At 40.3% G+C, this 24838-nt stretch overlaps 1 protein-coding gene across 9 annotated transcripts in view; it reads right to left on the bottom strand.

The window, feature by feature from the left end:
* Window positions 1–1093: 1093 nt before the first annotated feature.
* Window positions 1094–24838, bottom strand: part of NKTR (natural killer cell triggering receptor) — an 82340-nt gene continuing 58595 nt past the window's right edge. For 5 of the 9 annotated variants that reach the window (XM_084619187.1, XM_084619186.1, XM_084619181.1 and 2 more), the window contains 6 exons: window positions 20802–20947; window positions 9009–11969; window positions 8635–8730; window positions 7897–7956; window positions 7125–7223; window positions 1095–3687 (listed from right to left, as the gene is read on the bottom strand). In XM_084619187.1, the coding sequence (XP_084475313.1) occupies window positions 3609–3687; window positions 7125–7223; window positions 7897–7956; window positions 8635–8730; window positions 9009–11969; window positions 20802–20947 (3441 nt within the window). In that variant the 3' untranslated portion in view covers window positions 1095–3608. Of the gene's footprint in view, window positions 3688–7124; window positions 7224–7896; window positions 7957–8634; window positions 8731–9008; window positions 11970–20801; window positions 20948–24838 lie in introns of all 9 variants that reach the window. The other 4 variants (XM_084619182.1, XM_084619189.1, XM_084619183.1 and 1 more) reach the window with 3 other exon arrangements.

The raw sequence follows: 24838 nt of genomic DNA, 5'->3' as shown, positions 1-24838 counted from the left end.
AGTACTCCTTTTCTTTTTGTGAATACAGACTAACACGGCTGTTACTCTGTAAACTAACAATGCATCCCTGGATGACAACTACATTATTTTTTTAAGCTGTAAAACCTACTCTGTCCACTGTTTATCTCCAGGTACCATTCTAATTTTATGAACAGTGATTAAAGAGAAATAAATATGCAGGGCTGGATTCTGGTCTTATAGTAGTATACTTTTCAGAGTGGAAACAAAATGTAAATTTTTAACAGTGAGAGTAATTAATTGGTGGAACAATTTACCTAGGGTCATGAGGGATCTTCAATCACTAAATTTTCAAATCAAGATTGGATGTTTTTTGTAAAAGATCTACTCTTGGAATTATTTTGGGGAACTTCTATGGCCTGTGTTATATAGGAGGTGAGATTAGATGATCACAGTGGTCCCGCCTGGCCACAGGATCTATGGATTCCATTGACTTTTGCTTGCAGTTTATACCAAAAGACAGAGATCATGTTTTGGCCCACAATGTAGAAAATACAGGTCTGCCAGCTTGTGCCAGAGACTAGATCTAACACCACAGATGCATGCTATTATTTGCCACTCCCTGCAGGAAATCCATTTTTACTATATACAGTGGCAATTAGCCTTTCCATTAAGACAAAGCTGATATTTCCAGTAAAATCTAGTTTTTCTGGAACAGAAGTTCTAAAAGACTAATGGCTTAGCAAACTAAGACATTATATCTGCTGACTACAGCTAATCCTCACGTTTCGAGTATTACACAAATGATGTGGCAATGTGTATTTGGGAAAGAATATTTAGCTCAGCATTTAAAGTGAGACAATTTCAGCGAAGATCTGTTAAGTGTATTCTTTCACAAAGAATATGCACATTTTACATATCTTGATTTGGTGACTGACCACTTCCTCACTTCAAAACTTTTCAAAATATTTGTTCCTCATGCAGTTATTATGTAAATTCACTACACAGATGTAAGAATCCTTTCCTATATAGATCAGGAAGAGAAAAGACAACTTGTAGTCTTTTAGAGAGAAAAAACCACACAGATGGATATAGAACTTGAAGTATACGTTTAATTTCTTTAAGTTCCCCTCTTAAGTACTAGAGGAATTTTTTCAAATGTAAAGAAAACAGTGTTTGCATATATGTACAAAAATTCTATTGATATTTTTGACCACCACCTGCTTCTGAATAACAAATTTGCAGTAAGTAAACAGAACATTATAAAAACGCTCAATAGTGCATTTTCTATTAGGACAATTCGACATAATACCATATTTAAAATAAAAATCCTAAAATACAGAGTGAATCCCTTTATAAAGCTGACAATTGCTGATGCGAACCATAAAAATATAACGTTCTAGCAGTATGCTTTGGACTGGTATAATTATTAGTTGACAGTATTTCTACTGCACCCCGTTTTTCTAGCTTTAAAAGTCAACTCTAGCGTGAAACGTGACAAAAGTTATAGCCTGGGAACACTTTTTGTTTTTACCCCATGTGATATGGCAGTGTTTAAGATTTTGGATGCCTTATTTCATGTTTAGCACTCAAAATAAAGTGAAAATTTAATATGAATTAATCCCTTGCAAATAAGGTGACATATTCACTTACTTTTGCATTTAAAATGATGGATCTACACCAAATAACGTTGTTGTTTTGAGTTAGCAATGACATATTCATTCATGATTCTGATTAGCAGGTTGCAACTTTATTAGAAAAATTTCTGTAAACCTGCATGACCTGCTAGAACACAACTATTTTTAGCTTCAGTTGAATGTATATTTCAAGAACTTACAAAATATGGATTTAAAAGACTGTGGGTGTGCTTTTTCTTTTAAAGCTACCATAAGTGTTAGAAGGGTTTAATCTTAACTTTTGGGATTAAGAACCTGATTTGAACCTATGTTTGAAAACTGGATATTCAGATCTCAATTAGTTCAGTTCTAGGTATCCCAGGACCTTGCAAACTAAATGCCCCCTCTTATCTATGCACAGAGGGTAAGTGGAGTATGACATTCAATTTTCAAGCTTCTTTTTGAATTTCCTTTGCATGTTTCAGTTGAGCGCCTGAAGACTAATTTTTAGTAATTTAATACTATCAAAAATTATTGTATTAACTAAGAAAAAAAGACAACTTTTTACAGTTCAAAGCTCCTGATGAGATAAAAAAAATAATTTTCACTATTGCAAAACATTTGAGAAAAGTAAACAATCTCAAAATATTACAGAAAGTTAATAAAGCAAGCTACTATAGTACATTGCAGTACTCATTAGCACTGCTAAAGCTATATTTGTCAGCTTTTCCATTATAAACCCAGAGTTTATTACTGCCATTTCAATAAAAAAAATCATTTCTTAGTATACAAATTCTTAAACAATGAAAAATGTATTTATTTACAAGTAATTTTAAATCAGTTGAACCAGAGTTTCGCAAAAATTATTCAACACAACTTTTGCAAACCACTTGTCCATAATGTGGACTTACTTTTGGTATTAAACTTCCAAAGTACTGTGGATACTTTTTATTAAGCATATCACTTTTATAGCAATGCCATATTACAGATTAATAAATAGTCCAAGAACCACACAATGATATCTCCCGAAGATAGAAGAGATACATCCTAACTTAGAAGACAATGTTTTACCCACAAACATTTTGGAATGGGCCATTATGATTTAATCTGTCAAAACTAATTTTCATGTCTATTTTCATGGACTCGTAATGTGACTCAAAGATTTATAATGTTCAACTTCAAAGACAAACTGATGTGCTCCACGCACAGCAGCATGAATTGAAATAGGACTGCCTAGAAGCAATTTTTTTCCTGGGGTCTTAAACATTGGGCTAATTATCACAAAGAAAATCACTTAAAAACATTTAAGTTCTTAGACAACAAGTTGGATATTAAGAATGAACTCTGATTCATCACCCTTTTCTTTGCACATTGTGCCTAATTATTACAATCGGCATGGTATACAATATCTCACCCGTTTCCTCATACCTCTGCAATAGCAAGGTACAAACGGGTTGAGTGTTAAGACAGTGTGGCAGTCTGTTTTCATCACCTTGCTACTGTTAATCAAATCTATGGTTTATAAGAAGTATGTACAAGACACCACTGAACTGACAGCCAGCTTTTAAAAATTAGCATTTTAATAAAATATACAGATGGCAGCCTTTACAAATATTTTTCTTCAAAGTTTTATAGTTATCAGCATTTATTTCAAAATAATAGGCTGAGAGCCCTCCGGTATTTATAGGGATATTTTGAGACAGTACAGATTGCTGCACTCAGAAAAGGAATAACAGCAAATGTATATAAATGTAATTTCATGGCTTGGAAAATGTGATTCAATCAAATAAAGTTAGTCTTCATAGTTTGTTACAGTAGCATTTGACATAAGGGAAAAAACCCAAAACCTTAGTGAGTTGTGCTCAAAATGTCCATTCCTCAATGCAGCCAGTCAAATGAATCCACTGCTAATAAGGAAGTTTCACCTCACTCAGTAAACATCCTTCACTTTCACTTGTGACACTGACAGAACAAAGGTATTACAACATTTACATAGAATTACTAAATACAATCTACATTGCTCAGGAGACATTTTCAGCTAGATCTGCTGCTTTCACTGGGGCTTCGGTTGTTAGAGTAACTGCGATCACTTTCACTGTCAGAGCCATAAGACCTACAATTTAAAAAAAAAGAAAAGAAAAAAGATTAAAACTCCTTACAAATCAGATTTCAATCTTTTTGTTTCAAGTTCAAAACTGTGGCAATCCAAATCTTAGGAGATGAGTGTAGGTGAGGAGAAAAAAATATCTCTGGAAACTTCTACAGGAACACAATGTATATCCATTCTGAAGCACTTGGAGGAGAGGAAGGTGATCAGGAACAGTCAACATGGATTCACCAAGGGCAAGTCATGCCTGACCAACCTGATTGCCTTCTATGATGAGATAATTAGCTCTGTGGATATGGGGAAAGAGGTGGACATGATAGATCTTGACTTTAGCAAAGCTTTTGATATGGTCTCGCACAGTATTCTTGCCAGCAAGTTACAAAAGTATGGATTGGATGAACGGACTATAAGGTGGATAGAAACCTGGCTAGATTGTTGGGCTCAACAGGTAGTGATCAACGGCTCGATGTCTAGTTGGCAGCTGGTATCAAGCGAAGTGTCCCATGGGTTGGTACTGGGGCCTGTTTTGTTCAACATTTTAATTAATGATCTGGATGATAGGATGGATTGCACCCTCAGCAAGTTTGCAAATTACACTAAACTGGGAGGAGTGATAGATACGGGGGAAGGTAGGGATAGGATACAGAGGGACGTAGGCAAATTAGAGGATTGGGCCAAAAGAAATCTGATGAAGTTCCACAAAGGACAAGTGCAGAGTCCTGCACTTAGGACAGAAGAATCACATGCACTGTTACAGGCTGGGGACTGACTGGCTACGCGGCAGTTCTTCAGAAAAGGACCTGGGGATTACAGTGGATGAGAAGCTGGATACGAGTCAAAACAAGTGCCCTGTGTTCAAGAAGGCTAGCGGCATATTGGACTGCATTCGTAGGAGGACTGCCAGTAGATCAAGGGAAGTGATTATTCCCCTCTATTCGGCACTCGTGAGGCCACATCTGGAATACTGCATCCAGTTTTGGGCCCCCACTACAGAAAGGATGTGGACAAACTAGAGAGTCCAGCGGAGGGCAACAAAAATTATTAGGGGGCTGGGGCACATGACTTACCAGGAGAGGCTGAAGGAACTGGGCTTATTTAGTCTGCAGAAAACAAGAGCGAGGGGGAGATTTGATAGCAGCCTTCAAGTATCTGAAGGGGGGTTCCAAAGAGGATGGAGCTTGGCTGTTCTCAGTGGTGGCAGATGACAGAACAAGGAGCAATGGTCTCAAGTTGGAGTGGGGGAGGTCGAGATTGGATATTAGGAAACACTATTTCACTCGGACGGTGGTGAAGCATTGGAACGGGTTACCTAAGGAGGTGGTAGAATCCCCATCCTTAGAGGTTTTTAAGGCCCAGCTTGACAAAACCCTGGCTGGGATGATTTAGTTGGGGTTGGTCCTGCTTTGAGCAGGGGGTTGGACTAGATGACCTCCTGAGGTCTCTTCCAACTCTAATCTTCTATGATTCCATTGAAAATGTGATCATTTTGATAGAGCTTCATCATTTCTAAGCCTATTTGTTACATCCAAAACGTTGCTAAATTTCCACAGTGAAATCCTGTTTGCGGTGAGGTCAACAGGGCATTTGCCATTAACTTCAGTGTGGCCAGGATATCATGCACAGTAACTAAATTTTGGAAGCAGAACTAAAAAATATATTTTGTTTTGCTTCAGTTCAGTGAGCTAGCACAGGCTGAACAGGCAGAGTCTTTTTGAATGGATCCTTACAGTTCTTTTACTTGTGTTTTCTCCAAGGGCCTAATCCTGCAAAACCCTTACCTCATGTGAGCAGTATCAAATCAACAAGTGAGTAGGGGTTTGCAAGACTGGGCCTCCTGAAATGATAAAACTAGGTTTTGGAAATATCAGCATATCAAAATGAGAATAGGCACTTCCGGGCTGTATAAACCAGAAGTGTTGAATACTTGGCCAGTGGCCAGGATGCAACTTGCTTGATGTTCTTTTTTGGCCCTTTTGGTTGTGAAGAAAACCTTCCAAATGCAAGTAAATGTACCCTGATCCAATGTTGTCTTCCTGATGTTTGCAGGCAGCCTGAAACAATGATTCAGAGGGGTCTACTTCCCACTCTCCATTATCCTCATGAGGATGTCAACATTAATGCATAATGAAACTTAACTTTAACAGTGTGGTAATGCACACCAGTGGGGTGTCAATTCTAGTGTTGTGCACTAACTGACTGAGGTAGACCCTGTTGATGTGCACTAAAAGTTCTCTAGTGCACAGTAGGAAACTTTGAGCTCACACCAGCAGGGTCTACACAGGCCAGTTAGCATGCAACACACTGGTGAATGTTAGAATTCATACCTCACTGGTGTGCATTACTGCACCGTGTAGACAAGCCCTATGTCACCAATGGTTGGGATGGGGAAGGGGTGGGAGTAATGTCCACAGGCTAGAAACGGAATTGTTACAAGTAGAGAAATACAGAGGAAACAAGAAAATTGGGGAATGAAAATGAAAGGAGAATGCAGAAAGAAGAGAAACAGTGATAATGCTAAACACTGACACATTTTCCCACCAAGTGATGCTGGTTGAGAGAACAACTAAAACTTAAGTTACTACCAAAAGATCATATTCCACCCTTGATCTTTGTGCAAACCTCCCAAGGAATTCCATTGTGGATTGAGGGTGCTATATAGTCCCAAATTTATACCATGGACCACACTGTACAGACAGCAATACCAGCAAAGCACTAGGCTTGTAGACAACGGTTCTTTTTTAAACATGTGCTAGGAATGTCACCTTTAACAGCAATTGGACTGTGAAGAATGTAGCCGAAGTCTATAGAAGTGTAACTGTAATTACACTCACAGTTACTTTAATTGTAGCTGTAATTACATTGCAGGAAGCATCATTTCGATTGTCATTCCTGTTAGCATAGTTATTTTTCATCTCCCATTCACAAGTTTTTTGTACTGACATTGAGGTCTAGCTAAAGAAGATCTACCATCCAGTAGAATCTTGACACTCAGGGTAGTTTTCAGTCCTTTATACCTATGGCGTTTAAGCACAAGCATGGTTAAATTTAAATCCTGCAATTACTATTCCTGATTTAGCCAATGGGAATTAAGTGACAGATTTTTAAAAAATATGTATATGCATGTGTAGAGATGAACATACCCACACATACACACAATGGATTACATATAATAGTACAATGATTTATCTCTTCTCTTAAATTCCTCTGTGCTCCTCTTTCCTTTGGAATTCTTGAAGTAGGGATTGTGTGTGTTTGTGTTATCTTTTTATATTTCTGGTTCTTAATTTACCATAAAACAAATTTGCTAGTAACAGTACATTTTATACTTGAAAAAGACTGCATCTGTTGAAAGGTTGTTCCTTATAAACTTCCAATAAAGCACCTAAGGAAATTAATTGTGTACAGTTAAGTTTATGAAGTTGTGGCACTGAAAAATTACGTACCTGGACCGTCTGTCATAACTTCGAGATCTGCGGTAGCTGTCACTCCTCTGACTTCTACTTCGACTTCTGCTATAGTAACTATCATAAGTATATGACCTACTTTAACAGGAAAAAAATAATTGAAGACTTTGGAAAGTTCTTTTCTAAAATGATAAAAATTAGAATTTCGGATGTTTCTTGTGATGACATTTATATAAGGAAAGATTTTTGTTGCTACATTTCTATTACTACTTGAAAGATTTGGCAAATAAGCCAAAATAATTGTAAATGTAATAAAATGTTTATCAGGAAGAGTATAAAGTTTCTTCACAACGCAGTGGTTTACCCAAATAAGTGGTTTACTTTTAAAAAATAATTCAATATATTTTAAAACAAAATAAAGTATTACACAAACCTGTCTACAAATTTTGCACAAAGTATCAAGAATATCAAGCCTTGACTTCCCTCCTTGACCATACTCTTGTAAAATAAACAACAGAAAAATTTGGGGGGGATTTAAAACGGAGGACAAAAGAGTAGAAAACAGCAGTAAAGGGCACCAATCAATTAAATTCTTTTCAGGGCCTAATACCATGCCCATGCCTGTGATATCTGGACACTCTGATTGCTCTTTTCCTCTTTTAAAACAACCTGATTTAATTTCAGGAAATTAAGTTTGCTATATTATGGCTTACTATAAAGATGTACTTTGAACAATATCACTGTCTTAATATATTTGCTCATTATAAAAATTACTTTGTTCCCAGTGGTTGTGTAGTATCATAATCCATACCTGGATCGACCGTGATGATCATATGAACTGCTTCTGGATCGACTTCTACTATAAGTTCGACTGTGACACAATCAAAGAAATACATTTTAATCATTAAATTCAGACCAAGTACTGAATTAGAAAAAAATTTTAAGTGACTTGCTTGGATATTCCTTGTCCACATTGCATGACATTTAAACATATTCTTCAAAAATAAGCAGTTACAGTCTGTTTCTATTCTTAAAAAGCATACATATTTCAGAGTAGATAGCTTCCAGGATGCACTTGCATAGCTACAACTCAGCATCAAAAAAAGTAATTTAACTTACTAGGATGTGTCTGATTTGTAGTTTGTGATAAACACATACTCAGGGCGTTCTTATCTCGATCACAGAAACTTACCTATGATTAAGGTTAAGATTTTGTCACAGGAATTTTTCAAAGTCATGGACAGGTCATGGGCAATAAACAAAAATTCACAGAAGCCTGTGACCTGCTGGTGGGTGGGGAACTGACAGCCCAAGCTCCGCTGCAGGGGGTGGGGCTGAGAGCCGCTTCAGCCGCGAGACTCCAAGAGGGGGGCAAAGAGCTGAAAGCCACACTACTCCAGACCAGGGGCGTGGGGAAAGAGAAGAGGGGCCTGATAAACGTTCCAGCCCTGCTGTTGCAGCAGGGCTGAAGCCAAAGATGTCACTGACATCCACTGAAGTCACAGAACCCATGACTTCTGTGACCTTCCTGACAAAATCGTATCCTTACCTATGACTCTTGTAAGTGTGGTAAGATCTACTTCGACTTCTTGACCGATCTCTACTGTACCATCCTCTGCTTCGGCTTCTTGTATAGCTTCTTGATCTATAATTGATAAACAACTTTGAAAAGCATATACTGAATTATTATTAAAATGAATAGTGACGGAAACAGAATTAACACTTCAAAATAAACTTGAAAAATAAAATGCTTTACTGAAAATTAGCGAAGAGATATATTGCTAGTTTCTAGTTAGCACATTACTGTTGGAAAATGAGAGATCCTGTCAACACAGAACTTGCACTTTTATCTCAAATTTGTTTGCTTACTGTTTAAGTAAAACTGTAGATTACTAAAACAGAGATTCATAACAAATTGCTAACCTATATGAGTAAGTGGAACTTCGTGATCGACTTCTTGAGTGACTGTAGGATAGAGATCTTGTTCGATGTCTGGATTTAGATTCAGATTTACTTCGTGACCTACTTAGACTCCTGGATTGGCTGTTGTCATCTCTACTTGGAGGAGACTGTTCATCACTTGAACTCTCTTGGTTCCTTGGTCTCCGATTTAACCGTGCTGTCTTTCTAACTTCATCAAACAGAGATCCGGGCCTCACTTTATTTTTACTTTTTATTTCTATTCTTAAACCTTGTGGCTTAGAGTCAGGTGCTGACGTACTGTTTGTAACTTCTGCAGCACTACTAGTAGTAGCAGACTGTAGATTACCTACACCCTGTAACGGTTTCCATTTATTATCTATCATACTGCTTTGTATATTTTCAGTTATTTCAGTTTTCAAAGTGTTTTCCACAGTAGCGACCATGGTGACGGAGCTACTGTCTTGTATTCCTATTTTTTTGACTTCTTTAACATTGATCAGTTGTTTAATACGGTTTCCTTGTTCGGCTGTATCTGGTCCAGGGTTCTCATTCTGTAAATCTTTGTTTGCATTAATATTTAAATTTTGAGATTTAGCACTCAGGATGACAGGAGACAAAACGTCCACAACTACCTTCCCAGGAGAGTTACGATCTGGAGTACAAATCTCCATGTTATCATCTGTCTGCATAACATCCTCTGATCCATTTTGTTTACTTTCTTCACTATGTTTAACACCTTTCTTTGAAGTAGCCACATTTATTTCTGAATTTAATGTACTGGCTGAATAGTTGTGATCACTGTTGTCTTTATTAAGGTGACTATGATTTGGCGATGTATCGCACGTAGTGTTTTTATTTGAGAGGTTCTCATCTTCACAAGACTTTTCACCATTTCCAGTTTTATCTTTGCACATTTTGTTGTTTTCATAAGCTTTTTGGTTTTTATCTTTACTGTCCCTGGTAAGTTGCTTTTGTTTTTTATCATCTCTGGTAACAGGCTTTTCATTCATGTCCTCATCTTCCTCCTCCCCAAACTCCAGTGGAGGCTGCCAGTGAAAAAGCTCTTTTTGTTTCTGAACCTTATGCTTCTTCTCTTTTTTATCCTTTGATTTCTCTTTGGCTTTTTTGGAATGTGACTTTTTGAGGTTCTTTTTGGACCCATGTTTGTGTTTTTTTGACTTTCCTTTAATATTTGGCAAACTGGAGTGGGATTTCTCAGATGCAGAAGAGGAGGACTGTTGCTTGCTTGTTTTCCAAGTATGGTCAGAAGAATCCAGAAAACCTTCTGAAGAATTTGATTTAGTTTTCACCCTGCTTTTGGTAAGACTGAGCACTGTATCAGATCCTGATGTGGCCTCACCTTCCTCTTTACTGGATGAGGGCCTAGAATCTTCTCTACTATTTCTAGTCTCGCCTCTTTCTGAATTTGATTCCGAGTCCCATTTACTGCCTGAATAAGTCTTTCTTTTTGTCTTTGAACCACTTCTATGCTGTTCAGAAGTTTTCTCCCTCGAAGATTTCTTTTTTGAATGGTCACTGTCCCATTCAGACTTAGATTTCTCCTCACTTCTGTCAGCAGTCAAATTGTTTTTATTCTCTTTCTGGTTGTCTTCTTCTGGTTGAGAATGTCCTCCTTTTTCCTGGACTGGCTGTATTTTAACAGAATGCTCGCTATCTGTAGAAAAGTCTAAAGATGATCTTCTCTCACTTTCTTTTCGTCCTTGAGAAGACTCATCATAGGCTTTACTCTTCCTGACAACTGTGCTACTTTCAGAGCTACTCTCTTGCCTTTTCTTCAATGATTGGAAATTTTGCTCACTGGATTCAGATTTCCTTTTGCTTCCATGTCTATCGTCATCACTAAGAGAGTAATAAGATGATGACCCACTATAACCTGACTGGTCACTGCGGTATCTATTTGGTGACTGAGATCTGCCAGTTGACCGAGATCTTGATCTTGAACTAGATGGACTCCTTGATCTTGAATAAGATCTAGAGTAGGATCTGCTTCGGGAAGACCTGCTCCTTGATCTTAGCCAACTATCCGAACTTCTCTCACTATGAGACCTTGAATAATCACTTCGATCACTATCTGAACTCTTTTGTCGCTTACGGGAGGAGGAGGAGGAAGGATTAACTTCTTTAATATTTGTTAAATTGTAGCTACTTTGGGTAGGCATTACATGGGTTGTTTTAGCTTTCATTTCCTGAATTCGCTCATAGGATGGTTTCCAGGGCTTTTGTCCAGGTTTCCACCTAGAAGGTGGAGGACTGTCACTTAAAGGTATAACTGGAATATTTTCAGCTACAACAGGCTGTACTACAACTTTATCACTCTGTGGTATTACTGCTCTTACAGGTTCAGTCTTGTTTGGCTTATTTTCATTCAATTCTGCCGTAGTATTTCGTGGTGAATTTGAAACTGTCCTGTGGTGCCTGGAGTTAGTGCTAGATCTTGATCTGCTTCGAGAATGAGACAGTTTAGATGCTGTTCTTGATCTAGAACTTCTTCTGGAATAAGACCTTGATCTTGATCTAGATCTGGATCTACACCTGGACCTGTAATATGATCGAGAGTCTCTGCTTGACAGAGTTGATGAACTCCGGTCATCTTTGTCAGATTTAGACCAGTCTCTTCTGGATGAGCGTCTAGAAGATAATGAGGAAGGAGACCTCCTCTCACGATCCCGAGATGACTTTGTCCTCCTGATAGAAGAACGAGAGGATTCTACCTCTGATGAGGGTGAGGGTCTCTTTTTTTTAGTTTGTTTATGTTTCTTGAAATGCTTTTGCTTTTTGGCTTTCTTTCTGTGTTTTGTCTTCTTTTTCTCTTTTCGGTGCTTTTTGTGGTGGCTGGTATACCTCAGGGTACTGAGATCAGAATAGCCATTATGTGACCAAGACCTTGATCGCTGGGACAAACTTCTTTCATCCCATCTGCTTGAGCATGGGTCACTCAACCTTAAAAAAAAAAAAAGTACACAATATTAAAGGAAATTCCCTAAAAATTAGTTTGCTTATTTTCTACATCCAATATAGAATATCAATACAATTGGGTCTTCAGAGTGCTGAATGAAACTAGGTACAGGAGAATGTTATATTTGGTAATAAATAAGGGTTTCTGTCACAAGAGTACATATACATCTTTAAAAAAGCCTATTATACTATAAAAAATTCCCTTTCACATATGAAATGGCTTTATTAATTATGAAGTTATTAGATAGCTATCATCTCCCAGATGAGAAGTAGCTATCAAATATCAGTTAAAATAATTAGTTTTACAGCATGCAGATCAACTAAATGATGTAAATGGCTTATATAGTGCACAATCTCACCATCCAAAAAAAAAATATGGTAGCTTACCAGTACAGTAACTGTTGTTTTTTTAAATGTATTGTGCCTATATACACTGCATGTGTTTGTGCACCCAGTGCACTCGAGTCAGACTTTTGTGAGGAGTATCACCAGGTGGAGCACGTGCTCTGCTCTCCTCGTGCTCTAGGGTGAGGGCATGAAACAGGTATGGCTACTGCCTCCCTCTTTGTACAACAATGTGAAGGAACAGAATGTCCAAAGTAGCAGAGAAAGTGGCAGGGTCCTAGAATGTATATGTGCACAACACATCTCAAAGAAGAATTGTTTTTTCTCTTTTGTGTGATTGTGCACATATACATTCCACTACAGGTGATGCATAAGCAGTTCCCTTACAGGTGGAGGGACTTCAGATCATCTGAACAGAGATTGCAACATTGGCTTGCCAAAGTTGGCATTGTCACGAGATGCTTGAGAGATGGTGTAATGAGCACAAAAAATATGGACAGACAACCACATTGCTGCCTTGTAGACATCAGCAAATGCAACACTGCTCAGAAATGTTGATGAAGTAGACATGGAGTGAAGTCATTCCTGGTGGAGGAGAGACTTCAGCAAGATTGCAGTAGAACTTAATGCAGTCAAAAATGCAATGTGAGATTCACTCAGTTGACACTGATTAACCCTTAACTTGCTCAGCATAAGCTGTGAAAAGCCTGGGAGAACTCTAGTGAAATCCAAGTAGAACACCAAAGCTCTACGAACATCCAATGTACAAAGTGTTCTCAGCTTTAAAAGAGAGGTTTCAGGAAAAACTCTGGCAAATGAATAGATTGACTCAAATGGAAAGCTGACACGATCTTAGGGTGTGATCTAAAGGAAACTGTCTTAATGGAAGTCCATGAAAAGAGGATCAGCAAGAAAATGATGATGTTCTACAACCCTCTTAGCAGAAGTGACTGCCACCAGAAAGGCTACTTTCATACACTGTAACGGTAATGAGGTGGTAGCCAGAGACTCAAGGGGGGAAGGGGGGTAGGGGCTTATGAATTTGGAGAGGACTAGACTGAGATCTCGTACAGGTACAGGATCAGGCATAGGAGGGTAAACACTGAATAGACCTTTCAAAAAAATTATGTCCAAGCCAGCTGCTCTCCCCATTACTTTAAACAAGACTAAACTGAAATCCTGCCCCCACTTTAGTCAATGAAAAGCTTTCCTTGCCTTTAGTGGGGCAAGAATTGTACCCTAAGGTTTTCCAGTATTATTCACAAAAACTTTGAAGATGCCTCCCAGCCCATGCCACTAGACTAGCACCCCTCAGCAGGAATCTTTCCAGCTGGGGAAGGAAAAGGGGGGAAGGGGGAATGTCAAAAAGCTGCCTCTGTGCATGTGCCAGTAAGCAGAGCTCCTCTATCAATCCAGATTCTGGATTGGTGAATGCACTTCTGACCGAAGCAATATACAGTAAGAGAAATTTTATTGCTGTTTTTTTCATCATATGCTTTAAGCTTCTGTTTGGTTGATTGTAACACTAGCTGTTCTTGGGCTTGGAAGTGAAGACAGGCTGTGGCTCTTTGTACAAAACATTTTTCTTCTGAAGGCGTATTTCCGCAACTCTTTGGTAACTTTCCTTGGCATACTAAGGAACAGTGCTGTATTCACATATGGATTAGTTCAGTCATCTCTATTATGCAAGGACTGAGAATACCAAAATAGCTTCTGAATTACAAGTTCTTTCAGAAAACTGCTATGCCCAGTTTTCTTAATTTAAAAAACTTTTTAAATTTTATAACAAACATACTATTTTTAACTGATGTTTACTAGGGATGTACATAGCATGTAAAAATCCTACTCATGTAGCTGATTAAAATTCTATCGGTTAAACATTTTACTGGAGAACTAGGGGGGATCCCGGCTGCTGGCCCCGCGCTCAGGGATCCCATGCACCGCTACAGACTAGGGACCGAATGGCTAGGCAGCAGTTCTGCAGAAAAGGACCTAGGGGTTACAGTGGACGAGAAGCTGGATATGAGTCAACAGTGTGCCCTTGTTGCCAAGAAGGCCAATGGCATTTTGGGCTGTATAAAAGTAGGGGCATTACCTGCAGATCGAGGGACGTGATCATTCACTTCTATCCGACACTGGTGAGGCCTCATGTGGAGTACTGTGTCCAGTTTTGGGCCCCACTCTACAAGAAGGATGTGAAAAAATTGGAAAGCGTTCAGCGGAGGGCAACAAAAATGATTAAGGGACTGGAACACATGACTTATGAGGAGAGGCTGAGGGAACTGGGATTGTTTAGTCTGCAGAAGAGAAGAATGAGGGGGGATTTGATAGCTGCTTTCAACTACCTGAAAGGGGGTTCCAAAGAGGATGGATCTAGACTGTTCTCAGTGGTAGCAGATGACAGAACAAGGAGTAATGGTCTCAACTTGCAGTGGGAGAGGTTTAGGTTGGATATTAGGAAAAACTTTTTCACTAGGAGGGTGGTGAAGCACTGGAATGCGTTGCCTAGGGAGGTGGTGGAATCTCCTTCCTTTGAAGTTTTTAAGGTCAGGCTTGACAAAGTCCTGGCTGGGATGATTTAGTTGGGTATTGGTCCCGCTTTGAGCAGGGGATTGGACTAGATGACCTCTTGAGGTCCCTTCCAACCCTAATATTCTATGATTCTATGATTCTAAAAGCAGGAAATGAGAGGGTTAGAGAAAATGGAACCCCCATCTACTGGTGGATATAGTGAAGAAACAGAAGCAGGCGAACTCTCACAGAACTAACTGAAAGCCTGACCATTTTGGGGCAACAAGTACTCCAGTACATATGTAGCCTCTGTGTGAAGGGTGATAAATGTTAAGATTGTGCCCAAATCAAAAACCTCTTCCATTTTCCTGCATATGTGGCTCTAGTGAATTCCTTTTTGCTGTTCACAAAGATGGTCTGAACCTCTTAAGAGCACAATTTCTCATGAGAATTCAACCAGAGATCATCCATGTCATGAGATTGAGAGATTGGAGGTTTGGATGTAGAGACTTACCTTGGTTCTGAGACAACAGATCCTCAACTAGAGGCAAAGTTAACGGAGGTCAAACAGAGAGCTGATGAAGGGCTGTGAACCAATGCTAACTTGGACATGCTGGTGCATCAAGACTGAAGTTACTTTTCAGTTTTCTGAATACTCTCGGAATAAGAGAAATTGAAGGGAATGCACATAGAAGACAACTAGACCATGGAAAAAGAACAGAATCTGTGATGGAATCTGGGTTGCAGCCCATCCTGAAGCAAAATCTCATACACTTGTTGTTCAGGTTGGTTACAAACAAATGTGTTACTGGTGAAAAAATCTGGAAGAGAACATCTTTCCTGATTGACCACTTATGTTGGTCTATGAAGGAATCTGCAAGTGTGTTTCTTAATCCTGGATGGTGAAAGGCCTCTAGGGAAACATCATGATGAATGCATAAATTCCATAGGAGCATAGCCTCCTGGCACAGTTGGGACAATCTTCCACCTTCCTGCTTCTTCAGCTAAAATATGGCGATGGTGCTGTATGTAAAATCTTGTACCACCTGGTTCTCGATGGTGGACATAAACATCTTGTAGGCAAATGAATAGCTTGTAGCTCTACACATCTATGTGGAGTGAAACTTCCCGGAGTGACCAAAGAGTTTGTGTCCAGAGTTGACCGAGATGGGCTCTCCAACCTTCGGCAGATGCATCTGTTATCAGAGTCATAGTCAGTTCTGGGGACAAGAATAGAATAATTTTGCACTCATTGTGGGGATCCAACAACCAAACGATAGACTGAAGCACTCACAGCAGGTACGCAAATCCGTATGTCCAGAGGGTTCTGGGAAGGACTATATATTGAATGGAGCCAGGCCTGCAGATAGGTAAGGTGAATTCTGGCATGCAGAGTTACGTACATGCATGAAGCCATGTGGCCCAGAGCTGAAGGCAGGCATACACTGTTGTCATTGGGTAGGAGGAATTCAGGGTTTTGGAAAAGAAGGCTAAAGACTGATATCTTTTATGTGGAAGATAAAACTTGGCTGTCCTGGCATTAAAGTCTGCTCCTATGAAGGATATGCGTTGATTATAATTGTGATTTGTCCAAATTTAGTTTCAGACCCAGATGGGAGAACAACTGCCTGATTAGAATGCTGTTTTGGACCTGGTCGCTTGATGCTCCACGAACTAGCCAATCATCATGGTAAGAAAATATCTGAACACCCCAGCACTAGAGATGGGCTGCTACAACTGCCATGCACTTGAAGACCCTTGGAGCTGATGACAGTTCGAAGGGAAGCATTGCATACTGGTAATGATTGATGTCTGCTAAGAATCAAAGGTACTTCCTGTTAGGAATTTATCGCAACGTGGAAGTAAGTGTCTTGTAAACTGAGTGCTGCATACCAATCTCCAGGGAAGGGATAAAAGCAGTGAGGGTAAACAGCCTGATCTTGATTTTTTTTTTTTAAGATGAAATGGTTCAGCTTTCTTAGATCTAAAACGGGGTGAAGGCCACCAGATCTCTTTGGGACCATGAAGTACCAGGAATAGAAACCTTTTCTTCTGTGTTGGTAAGGAACTTCTGTCACTCAATTCTAGAAGAGACTGGCGTTCTTGAAGTAACAGTCTTGTGAGACGAGTCACTGAAAAGGTACGGGGAAGGTGGGTTGGGAAAAGGAAGGGAGGTAAATTGGAGAACATATCCCTCCTTCACTCTGCTGAGCACCCACTTGTCTGAGGTGATGCTTTCCCAAGCACACTGAAAGCCGGACAGGTGCGATCCAGGGAGGAGATGTAGTTGGTGTGCTGTCCTCGACTAAGAAGTCAAAATGATTGCTTGGAGGATGAAGCTGCCTCGTGAGAAGGGTCTCCCACCGATTAAGATGGCTACTTATGTCGGGAAGGGCTTGACCTTCTCTTGAACGCATACTATGACCTCTGTTGGAAAGAGGATCTGGAGTAAGATTGGGGCCTAAACAGTTTCCTCTTGGTAACCAGAGTATAAATGCTTAATAAACCAAGTGTTGCATGACAGTCCCTGAGTGTGTGCATAGCGTCATCTGTTTTAGCAACAAACAGTTCAGAACTCTCCAAAGGCAAGTCCTCTATTGTGTTCTGCAGCAACCTTGAAATGCCAGAAACCTGTAGCAAGAAAGAACACAGCATGGAGATTGCAATGCCTTTGGAACACAAAGCTGTATCAGCAGCATCCTGTAAGATGCCCCTGAAACCAGCACTAAAAACCATTCCTTATATTCCTCTGACAGCTTGTCAGCAAATTTAGAAATTGCAAAGAAATTAATAAAGTTATATTTTGACAAAACAGCCTGATAATTAGCAACTCTTATTTGAAGTGTGGCAGCGGAAGAAATATTTGGGCTGTATAAATCCAGCCTCTCATATTCTTTATCCTTGGGAGTAGCCTAAGGGTGAGACTGATGGGACTGTTCATTAGCACCTGTGAACACCAAAGACTCAGGAACTGGATGGGTAAAGAAACAGTCAAAATCTTGTTGAGGGATTTGGTATTGTCTGTCCACTAGCTTGCCCATAAGTGGTATAGAGGCTGGAGTTTCCCAGAGAGTTCTCGCTACCTACAGTAATGCTTCATTGATGGGAAGTGCAACTCTTCCCAGGGGAGGGGGATGTAAAGTAACTAGGACAGTGTGGTGGATTCTCTTATACAAGTTTCTACTGCACCACCCCCCCCAGAGAAGTGTCAACCCTCCTAATCAGGTCGTGAAAAACTCTGAAGTCCTTGGAGGGGAGATGAAGTCTCTGGTGTGACTGCCTTATCTGGAGAAGATGAAGAAATAGGAGAAGAAAGATCTAAGGATTCTTCCATTAATTCCTCCTCTTCTTCCATGGGATTCAGCACAGCAGGTTGAGGGATGGTAGCAGGACGATGAGTAGAGGTTTTTGGCAGCAAGGGAGTAGGAGACTTCTTTCTAGAGTGAGGGAAATCTAGAGTCTCTTGGAGCAGCACAAGACCAGTAAGGGGGACCCCAGGCAGGGATTTCCTTATAGGACAACAGATTCTTCCAAAGGTGAGACAGATTCTTCTCTTTTTGAGTCAGAAGAAATGTAAGCCATCTCAGAATATGGAGGAGCAGTTCTCATTGGTGTTCTAGGTGGCCTGGATATGAGAGACATTGGGCTCCAAAGAAAGCAAGGGTTGGCAGAATGTAGATGAAGTGATCCATGCCAATGATGCCAGCATAACTCGTAAGAACATAAGAATGGCCACACTGCGTCAGACCAATGGTCCATCTAGCCCAGTATCCTGTCTTCCGACAGTGACCAATGCTAGCTGCCCCAGAGGGAAAGAACAGAACAGTTAATCATCAGCTGATCCATCCCCTGTCGCCCATTCCCAGCTTCTGGCAAACAGACGCTAGGGACATTTCAGAGTATGGTTTTGCATACAGTCATCATACAGATGACTGTAACAGAGATAGTGCCCACAGTGCCAGGTACGCTGATGGCCCTGAAGACAGTGTCACTGGTTGTAGAAGAGGAGAGTCTGGCAGGGAAAAACAAAGGAGATCGCCTGAGGACAACAAGGCCTACATGGTGGAAGGTACCTCAGGTAAGTGTGTCAATAGTGACAGTGGAGCACAGGCAGACTGAAACAGCTGAAAAGAGCTGATAAATTGTATAGTCAATTGCATGACCACATTTTGGTTCATTATGAAATATACTCAAGAAACCAAATAACCAATCTTAGTCAAGTTTAACAACATGGTACAGGAAAAAGGTCCTATAGGATACCAGTCTCTGAAGAGCAGTCCTATGAAGCAATGTTATATTCATCTTATGCAGAAGGTGTGCCCCCCAAGTTACACATTTCAGCTGGTATTATTTATATGATTTTACAAGTTACACATTCTTACTACACGTCACCAAAATCCAACCCATCACTTTCTTCCACGTCCCTAACTTGTTATTCTGTTCCCTCCTTACTTTGGTTTTGGGTACTAGCATTCCAGGTACTGATCTGTGAAGGTATTTCCATAGCTTGTACTGAAACACAGAACCAATGTATCTTGATTTTGACAAGTTCCCTATCTGCTTGTGACAAATGCTGATTTCAGCAAATGCAAAGTGTTATGGGACACTTAGCATAGGAAGTGAACAAGATTATGGTAAAGGCCTGTTTAGGTTATATCACTGTTACAGTATTTGTGCTTAATGCATACCACACACACAATATTTACATGCTAACCAATATATATTAGTCAGCGAGAACAAAAGACCCATCATGGGTGAAGACACTGGACTTGACCGTGCTCCCTCATATGGAACTGGTGAGCACTTACATTTGTGAAGCCTCAAATGGGTACCAGAGGACTTACCAGAAGATTTTCTGGGGAAAGACCAAAACTTTGAGGTCTTATTAGCATTGGAATGCCCAGGTCGCTTTGTTGAAGCTGACAGAGAAGACAAAGCATGATGTTTGTCAGCGGACTTGCGTTTTGAAACAGGAGGAGCTGGAGGGGCACTTCTGCTTGAATCCGAGTCCCCTGCCTCATGGTCAGGGCTCAACTATGATGCAAGATGCATGGCCTCTTTCACAAGGTGGACCTTAAGTCAAAAGTTCCTCTGTTTTTGGTCCTGGTGGGGAAGGAGGTACAAATAGAGCATTTGTCCCTCATCTAAACCAGACAAATCAAGCAGCTCTTGTGCCTATCTGTGACCGGGATAACGGCCCCACAGGTTCCACACCTGGGGATTTTTTCCATATCTTTTAGAGATGCTGGCTAATTGAAGCAAATACTACAGGGAGTTCCAATGCTTACTGTGAGCAGTGAGAAGGAACTGAGAGGGAGGTGGCCAGGCCCCTTTTATGTCTTTGCCTGAGAGAACAAGAACAGAGACACATGCACTGCATAGTGGGACTGCTGGCAAAAGTCTCTGACTCAAGTGCACTGCATGCATGAACACGTGCATTGGAATGTAAGTGTGCACAATCATTTGAAGGAGAACTATAGATTCATAAGCTATGTTGAAATCCAAGCTTAACCATTTTCTCATACTTTTTTTGTGCTTCTCTACCAAACAATCTTACAATATATTAACAGGCCGAAGGAATTCATAGCAATTGGGATGTTTTGTTTATGACAAATATGTTACTATTATTCAATAACCATCAGATACATAAATGCAGAAAACCGAATAAGACTATACTCTGATGGTATAACAAGATTCACACCACAGTTACCAAGTCATCAGAATTTTTTCATAGAGCTGCTTCTGTTGAAACATTTATAACTGTATAAGGACTGTTTACAAGATCTGATATATTTCTTTTTGACTGTGCTTCCAAGAGAGACCATGGCATAGTAACAATACGGAAAGGTTATGGAATAAGTCTTTTCTATTTTTATTATTCTGAACTTGAAGAGAGTATCTTCTCATTTTACAAGACAAATAACACATATAACAACTTAAAATTTGTAGTAAAGATCTTACTTATCTCCTTTACTCCACTTCTCCCCACTGGGTGGTCTGTATGTTCTTAACCTCTGCATCTCCTCTTTCCAATGAGGAGGGGTTTCACTGCTCTCATCATCATCTGATTCAGAACAGGATCGTGATCGAGGTGGTGTGTGGTATCGCTGGAAGAGTACAAAAGCAGGCTTAAACAAAGGCAAAAAGGAAACCAAGTACCCTGCAGGAGAGAACTGAGGCAAAAGTATCATTCAGCAGGTCTCAATAACACAAGCAAAATCAGGAGTCTCTTCCATAAATTCATAGATTTTAAGGCCACAAGCGACCATGGTGATCATTTAGGCCTTGTCTACACTACTGCGGTAAGTCGACCTAAGTTATGCTACTCCAGCTACATGAATAAAGTAGCTGGACTCAACGTAGCCTAGGTCGACTTCCTGCAGTGTCTACACCGTGCTGCATCGACGGGAGACGCTCTCCTGTTGACTTACATTAATCTTCTTTTTCCGGTGGAGTACCAGAATCGACGGAGAGCACTCTGCGGTCAATTTAGCAGGTCTCTGCTAGACCCTGTAAATCGACCCCCGCTGCATCGATCGCAGCAGCGTAGACATGGCCTTAGTCTCACCTCCTCAATAACACAGGACAGACAACTTCACCCAGTAATCTCTGCATCATAAAGCCCATAAAGAACAGTTACTTACCGTATAGTAAGTGTCGTTCTTAAACGTATGTTGTGCAGCAAAAGTGGAACCCATGTGGATATGTGTCCCTTGTGCATAAGATCTGATTTGCTTGGTCAGCAGTATTCACTTGAGGGCCCCCAATCGAACGGCATAATGGATTAAGCTAATCCAACTCTCTCAGTTTCTTTGCCAAAACAGAACCCAGAGCAATAGGATTCCATAAGATCAGAGAAGGAGGGAAGGTTGTGGAATCCATGCAGACAACACATCTCAAAGAACCACAGTTACTGCAGGATAACAAACCTTTCTTCTTTGAGTCTACATGTATTTCACTAACAAAGCAGTTGTCTGTTTGCTTGGAGGAGGGTGGTAGAAGTCCTATTTAAATTTGACTGCAGTACATCTCTTCTAAAATGAGTATCCAATCTGGAAGCCTATATTAAGGAATAGCATCTTGTAAATATGCAGACCAAGCTCAATGTAGCTGTTCTACAAATTACAGACATAGGGCCATTTGTCAGATAGTCTGAGCTCTAGTGCAATGAGCTCCAATATGGCTAGCTAGATCAAACCGGACTAACTCATAACGTGTCTTTATACAGCCGGAGACCTCCTTAGATAACATGAGTGTATATAGGTTACTCCCCAGCTCTATCAGCAAAGGCCACAAATGATCTGGGCGGTGCTCCTGAACAATTTTATCTTGTCATTGTAAAGAGACAGTGCCCTTTCTGTGTGAAGTTTAGCTTCTCCCACAGTTAAGTGAGACTTGGGAAAGAAAACTGGGAGATGAATGCAGTAGTTTATTTAAAACTCTGAGACAATCTTCCATTTAGCTTTGTAAGTCTGTCTGGTTGAAAATTTGAATCCACACTTGTGAACAATGTTCTACAGGATGAAGTCTGATAGAACGCCCTGGTTATCTGAGGATGCCTGCTGAATTGATCTGCCAAGGTGTTCTGAAAGTTGAAAAGGTGGAGAGCCACCAGTTTGATCTGAGTCAGAATGCACCAATTACAGAGTCAAATGGTCTCCTGACAGAGCACAGACACAGTCTTTCTCCTTCTTGTCTGGATATATAATGCATAGCTATGGTGTTGTCTATAAGTACTACTATTGTGGCTCTCCAGAGTAGAGAAAGGAATATTCTGCATGTGAGATGGACAGCTTTGAGCGTTAAGATATTTAAATGGAAGCAAGCTTCCAAAGAGGACAATAGGTCCTGAATTTTAAGGTGACCTCGACAAGCTGCCCATCTCTGAGTGATGGAGTCTGCCATCAGAGTCATGGTAGAGAGAAGTATAGATAGGATACTCTGTTGCAAACTTGAAGAGAGTCTCTTTCCACGAGCTTAACGAACAGTCTTGTGGGACTGTAATCACTATGTCCATTCAGTGTCTCTTGGGTAGATACAACGAGCATAGAACATAGGTGAAGTCTGGCAATCACTTCACATGGGTACATGAGACTGCATGTTCTAGAAGCCTGAGGCAGGTTTCCACTGATATTCTGGGTGATCCTGAAGTTGGCTCATGATACCTACTATTGCTTGGAATCTATTTTGTGGAAGGTACACTCTCCACTGATCTGGAGTCTACCAGTCCTCCTATTAACTCTATGCTCTGAGTCCAAATCATTGTAGATTTTTGTCTGTTGACCTTGAGGCACAGTGAGGCAAAGAGGTGTGAATTACTTGAACTGAAAAGATGACCAGTTGGAGTGATCTGCCTCGAATTAGCCTGTCATTGAGGTAAAGGTAGAGTTGAATTCCTTGTCTTCTTAGGTGAGCTCCTATAACTGCCAAACACTTGGAGAACACCCATAGTACGGAAAGACCAGAGGGCCGGACTCTGTACTGGTAATTAAATGTCCCATAGGAAATATCCCAGATTTCTTGTAGGGCTTGCTGGCTATATGTAAATAGGCAGCTTGCAGGCCACGAGCTCCAAACCAGTCTTGAAGACCTAATGAAGGAATTATGGAGGGTAGAATCACCATCCTGGACTTGAAATGATGGATATAGATGTTGAGATATCAAAGGTCCAGGAGGGACCACCAACCTCCTTTCTTCTTTAGGATAAGAAAGTAATGGAAATCAAAACCCCAGCCCTGAACTCCAAGGGCAACTCCCTCCACTGGTCTGAGTTGAAAAAGGGAGTCTCTTACAACATTCAGGACCCACAGGTTCCAAGTAATCCCAGCCCAAGCTTCCTGAAAAAAAGAGGCACTTTCCAAAGGGGTGGGGAATCTTAGAAAGTAAAAAATCCTTTAGTGGTTCTATTAGGCTCTCAACATTGGCATCAAACTTGATGTCTGGTGGAAGCCCAAGACTGTGAGGCAACAGATGAGGAGGCAGAGGGTCATCTGCGATGGCGTCTCTGGCCAATGGTAATACTGGGCAGAAGAATGCTGTCTGAAGGACGGCTGCAGCTGCGGCTACTTCATTCTTGGAGCTGAGTCATAAAGACTCAAAGTATACTCAGTTACCTTTGAATCTTTCAAGGAGTAGAGGGCCTCAACAATTCCAAGGTTAAAAAGTTTGTTTGCCTCAAATGGGAGGATCCACAAGGGCGGACGCATGCCGACGGCCTCATAGATATTGCCGTGATCATAATATGCACCATGGTGCCATTCAAAGAACTTCTGTCTGAGTGACAGTATAACTTCTAGAAAAATATCCAGTATTGATTTAGAGATTTACTGATGGAGAATCCAACATATCCCTATGCAAATTGCTGCAGTGGCTAATTACCTTCACTTAAAAATCTGCACCTGATTTCTAGTGTAAATTTGTCTAGCTTCAGTTCTAACAAACTTCTTATGCCTTTTTCTGCTAGATTAAAGAGCTCTCTATCATACCACTCTTTCCCCACATAGGCTCTTGTAGACTGTGATCAAGTCACCTAAAACTTTTCTTGGATAAATAATGTATTTTGAGCTTCTGTGTCTCATTATAAAACATGTTTTTCCTAGACCTCAAACCATTCTTTCAGCTCTCCTCTGAACCCCCTTCTAATTTTTCAACTTTCATGACTAAATTATAGGTGAATGTGACTATGAGATATTGACCTTGCATTAAACAACATTAAACTTCCCTTGTGGCTCATGTAACTCATTGCACAGTGGAGCTAAGATGAGACCTATATTGACCAACTGACCTACAACTACATATGTCTCTTACTTTGGCTACCCAAACCCATCAAAACAGAGACTGAAAGGCTAATACATCCAAAGATCCCTCCCCCATACCACTGAATCCTCAGACCCCAACAATGTCACTCTACTTTCTCGACTACGTATATACAGTAATCAGAAGAGCACAGTTACTACGACTGGAGACATGATCAACAGCCATCATAACAAAAGGCAAAA

This window comes from Lepidochelys olivacea (assembly GCF_965140295.1).
Source record: "Lepidochelys olivacea isolate rLepOli2 genome assembly, chromosome: 2".
Taxonomy (NCBI): Eukaryota; Metazoa; Chordata; order Testudines; family Cheloniidae; genus Lepidochelys; species Lepidochelys olivacea.
The sequence above is the reverse complement of the archived record's forward strand: the minus strand, read 5'-3'. Positions and strand labels throughout refer to the sequence as shown.